The 4,098-nt window shown below is 72.4% G+C and overlaps 3 protein-coding genes across 10 annotated transcripts in view; 2 read left to right on the forward strand and 1 right to left on the reverse strand.

The window, feature by feature from the left end:
• Positions 1 to 280, forward strand: part of LOC121344541 — a 2,865-nt gene extending 2,585 nt beyond the window's left edge. The window contains exon 6 of the mRNA XM_041420614.1: positions 202 to 280. Coding sequence (XP_041276548.1) covers positions 202 to 280 — 79 coding nt within the window. The remainder of the gene's footprint in view (positions 1 to 201) is intronic.
• KASH5 (KASH domain containing 5) lies at positions 7 to 2,679 on the forward strand. Of its 5 annotated transcripts, XM_041420621.1 has the most exons (13): positions 7 to 276; positions 344 to 524; positions 604 to 653; positions 721 to 787; positions 867 to 1,010; positions 1,096 to 1,216; positions 1,292 to 1,342; positions 1,418 to 1,495; positions 1,587 to 1,643; positions 1,742 to 1,801; positions 1,946 to 2,010; positions 2,088 to 2,145; positions 2,211 to 2,481. In XM_041420621.1, the coding sequence occupies exons 2-13, from the start codon at positions 385 to 387 to the stop codon at positions 2,436 to 2,438; spliced, it is 1,119 nt and encodes a 372-aa protein (XP_041276555.1). In that variant the 5' UTR covers positions 7 to 276; positions 344 to 384; the 3' UTR covers positions 2,439 to 2,481. The 5 variants fall into 5 exon arrangements, with proteins under 5 accessions (XP_041276555.1, XP_041276549.1, XP_041276554.1 ...); XM_041420615.1 differs by having other exon boundaries at positions 2,088 to 2,679; XM_041420620.1 differs by having other exon boundaries at positions 1,099 to 1,216; positions 2,088 to 2,679.
• The window catches only part of FLT3LG (fms related receptor tyrosine kinase 3 ligand), a 3,238-nt gene continuing 1,639 nt past the window's right edge, over positions 2,500 to 4,098 (reverse strand). Inside the window, exons 2-5 of one of the 4 annotated variants that reach the window (XM_041420623.1) lie at positions 3,881 to 4,024; positions 3,168 to 3,291; positions 2,931 to 3,094; positions 2,500 to 2,750 (exon numbers count right to left, since the gene is read on the reverse strand). In XM_041420623.1, the coding sequence (XP_041276557.1) occupies positions 2,739 to 2,750; positions 2,931 to 3,094; positions 3,168 to 3,291; positions 3,881 to 4,024 (444 nt within the window). In that variant the 3' untranslated portion in view covers positions 2,500 to 2,738. Of the gene's footprint in view, positions 2,751 to 2,930; positions 3,095 to 3,167; positions 3,301 to 3,880; positions 4,025 to 4,098 lie in introns of all 4 variants that reach the window. The other 3 variants (XM_041420622.1, XM_041420625.1, XM_041420624.1) reach the window with 3 other exon arrangements.

Raw genomic sequence — 4,098 nt, forward strand, 5'->3', positions numbered from 1 at the left:
GGACCCCCGACACCCCCGGGCCCCCCGACACCCCCGGGCGGGCCCCGGGGGCAGCGGCAGCACCGGAGCACCCCCGAACACCATGGCTGCGGAAGCTCCGGGCGCCGCCGTCCCCTTGCCAGGTGCGGGGACCATGAGGGAGCGGGGCGGGGGGTGAGGCGCAGGGCCCCTCCATAACCCGTGTCCCCCCCTCTGCCTCAGCCCCTGCCGAGAGCGGCTGCTCGGACGAGTTCGCCCTGGACTGCACCTTCGCTGCCTGCGACCCCGAGCGGACAGGTAGCCGAAGCCCCTGTGGCCGTGGTGGGCTGCCCGCGGCGGTCCCTGAGCCCTCTGTGCCGCTCAGGGCTGGTGCAGCCGCAGCGGGTGGTGGAGTACGTGGCGGCCATGACCGGGCACAGCGGGCGCGACGGGCGGCTGCAGGCGCTGCGGCGGGCGCTGGACCCCGCGGCCGCGGGCACGGCGCTGGACTGGGCCGCGTTCCGCAGCGCCATGGGCGCCTGGATCGCGGCGTGCCGGCAGGACGGGTCGGTGCCCGGGGATGGGGCAGCGCCCGGGGCCAGCTGCGGCCGTCAGCGGTGCTGACCCGCGGCTCTGTCCGTGCAGGGCCGAGGAGCAGGATGCGGGCGCTGGCGACGCCGGAGTAGTGCCAGCAGGTGGGCACAGGAAAAGGGAGTCGGGGTGGCCCCGATGGCGACACAAACACTGTGTCCCATCCCGCAGAGGACGAAGGACAGGCATCCCCAGCAGCCACTGAGCTCCAGGGTGACAACACGGACGTCACCACCCCGTAAGTGCCCGCTGCGGGGACACCCCGCCAGCCCTGGCCGTGCTCCCAGGAGCAGCCCAGGACCGGTGGCACTCCCCAGCAGCGCCGAGGCCGCGGGGCTGCGGAGCCGTGCTCGGCAGCTGGCGGCCCAGAACGCCAAACTGCAGCGGGATGCCGAGCTGGCCGAGGAGCTCAACGCCCGCCTGGCCGAGGAGATCGCACAGCTCCAGGCGCAGCTGCGAAGGTGCTCCCAAAGGGCTCCCGGGCGCGGGGTCTGCACTGGCCTGCCGGCAATGCTGAGGCAGCATTTGCCTCGTGTTTGCCCCCAGCAGCAGCCGGCAGGCGCTGGAGCAGGCCAGGGTGGCCGTGGAGGAGCTGGACGACGTGAAGGCCGTGGTGAAGCGGCTGGAGGAGGAGAACACCGAGCTGCGGCGGCAGGCACGGCACGCGGTGAGAGGCTAAGCTGAGGCGCCACGTGGCGCCGTGCCGTCACATGCTGTCCCCTGACGGCCGTGCCCTCCCCAGGAGAAGGAGCAGCGCAGCCTGTGCTTGCAGGCCGAGGGTCTACAGGAGGAGGTCAGCCTTGGCCCCGGCGGCTGCCCCAGTGGGGCAGTGCCACGGGAAACCCCAGCCCTGTTTCACCCCCGGCAGAACCAGCGGCTTCTCGCCGAGGGCCAGGGCCTGCGGGAGCAGATCCAGGCTCAGGCGGCTCGCATGGCCAGCCTGGAGGTGAGCACTGGCACAGCGGCCGTGGCCGGCAGTGCCGGGGCTGTGTTGGACTGTGACACGAGTCCTTGTCCCCGTCCGTCCCTCTGCCCAGGCCCAGCTCTACCGTGGCACCGCCCTGCTCTCTGCCCGGGATGCGGCCCTCGCCCAGGTGAGCGCTGCCCAGCGACACTGCTGCCACCTCAGCTGCCACCAGGGCCACCCCCGGCCCTCTCCCACGGGCCCTCACGCCCAGGCCCTGTCCCACAGGCAGGGCAGAGGGCGCAGGAGCTGACGGCAGCGCTGGAGGAGTACGAGCGCATGGTGCAGGTACCCCCCGTGGTGCAGGTACTGCCTGCCCTCGCTGTGAGCCTGGACAGCGGCCACCGAGCCCCCGGGCCACAGCAAAGCCCCATGGCATGGGGGTCTGCGTGGGGGTCCGGGGCCCAGGGTGACAATCCTTCTCCCCTGCAGGAACTGCGGCTGGAGACGACGCGGCTGCGGCAGCAGCTGGGCCAGATGCGGGACGCCTGGGCCATGTAGGAGGGGACACGTGGGTGGGGGGACTCTCCGGAGCCTTCACCTCAGCGTCCTCACCCTCCTCTCTGTCCCCCAGGCGCCCGTGGTGCCCCCGCGGCCAGCTGGACACCCCGGCCACGGCCACGGTGAGCCCGGTAAGAGGGGTCAGGGCGGGACCCCGCAGGGGCCCCTCAGCCACTGACCCACAGGCCGTGCCCAGGGGACAGGGGACAAGGAGGAGGAGGAGGAGGACACGGGGACGGCGCTGTGCGGAGGAGGAGGAGGAGGAGGCCTGGTGGGGAGCAGCGAGGAGCTGGCCGAGCAGGCGCCGCGGTCGCCGCTGTCACCGTGGGCTCTGGCGCTGCTGGCGCTGCTGGCCCTGCTCTACCTCCTGCCCCGCCAGTGGCCCCAGCCCCAGCTGCGCTACCGGAGCCCCCCGCCCCTGTGAGACCCCCAGTAAAGGCCGGCTGGGCTGTACCAGCTGCCCCAAACACGCGCCAGAGTCGGGGTGTCAGCATGGGCTTTATGGGCGCTGGGCCCCGCGTCTCTCCCTGCCTCTGGGGGTCCCGTGGAGCCCCCGAGGGCTTCCAGCAGGCAGCTGGGGGGTCTCCGTCTCTCCCCAGTGGCTCAGGCCAGCCTGGACGGGGGCAGCGGGTGAGCCCCCGCTGGTCCGGGGGCGTTCCCAGTGATCCCAGTACGCAGGAGCGCTCCCAGTACCCGTGTGTGTCCCCAGGTACCGCTGGGCCGCTCAGGTGCCGTCCTGCTCCAGTGCCGGGGGTCCCTGTGAGGGCTGGGGGGGGCTGCGGGGAGCGACCTCCCAGTGCTCCCCAGTGCTCCCAGCGGCCCCCAGAGAGCCACCAGTGCTCCCAGTGTCCCCAACAGCACCCCCAGTGCCCCCCATGCCCTCCCCAGCGTCCTGCAGTGTCCCCAGTGTCCCCACCTGGGCACAGGGTCTCCTGCACAGTGCCCAGACCACCGCCACCAGGCCCAGGGCCCCCCCAACTGCCCCCAGCAGCAGCAGCCCGTGTCCAGCGGGGCTGGGGGGTCCCCGCCTGGCCCCCAAGGTCCCCTCGTGCCGCACGGCTGGGCTGGTCAGCGCCGGGCCTGGGGGGAGACGGGGCTCAGCAGGTGCCCTGGGGGGGGCTGACGGGGGTCTCCCGGGGGTCCCGAGGGGTACCTGGGTGGCAGCGCAAGCGGGCACAGCCGGGGAAGTGAGGGGGTCTCCCTTGCAGCCCCCCCAGGTGCTGCGCCAGGCTCTCCAGCAGCTGCGACACGTTCACCCGCTCCAGCCGGATGCAGCCCTGTGGGTCCTGGGGGGATGTCGTGGGAGCCCCCCCGGGGGACCCCAGACCCCTTCTGAACCACCCTGGGACACCCCAGAAATGCCCCAGAGCTCCAGGATTTGCCCCCACCTCCCACTCCCCAAGATGCCCAGAGTAACCCTGACACCTCAGGGAACCCCCAGACTCCTCTGGGATCCCCAGAGCACCCCAGGAGCCCCAAAGTTACCCTGGAACCCCCAGGCCCCTGTGGGGTCCCCAAAGCCCCCCAAGACTCCCACAGTAACCTTCAGGGAACCCCCAGACCCCTGTGGGGCCCCCAGAGCCCCCCAGATTAACCCTGGAAGCCCCAGACTCCTGTGGGGTCCCCAGAGCCCCCCAAGACCCCCAGAGTAACCCTGGACACCTCAGAGAACCCCCAGACCCCTGTGGGGTCCCCAAAGCCCCCCAGGACTCCCACAGTAACCTTCAGGGAACCTCTGTGGGGCCCCCCAGAGCCCCCAGACCCACCTTGGCCTCCCCAGAAGCACCCGGAGCCCCCTCCCCAGGACTCCCCCACCTTGCAGGACCGCCCAGCCCCCCGGGAGCCCCCCCAGGGACCCCCACCCACCTGGATGCGGCACTCGGCCACGAAGCGGAGCTGGGCGAGGAGGGTCCTGAGCAGGGGGGCCAGGTCCTTCCCCGCCACCCCCAGCATTCGCTGCAGAGCCAGCGCCCCAAAGTGAAGCCCCCAGAGGTCGGAGCAGGCGCTGTCCTGGGGGGGCCAGGTGGGGATTTGGGGGGTCGGGGGGCTCAGGAACAGGGAGGGATTTGGGGGGGGCACACGAT

This window comes from Onychostruthus taczanowskii, unplaced genomic scaffold (genome assembly GCF_017590055.1).
Source record: "Onychostruthus taczanowskii isolate IOZ18803 unplaced genomic scaffold, ASM1759005v1 scaffold645, whole genome shotgun sequence".
In the NCBI taxonomy this organism is placed as follows: domain Eukaryota; kingdom Metazoa; phylum Chordata; class Aves; order Passeriformes; family Passeridae; genus Onychostruthus; species Onychostruthus taczanowskii.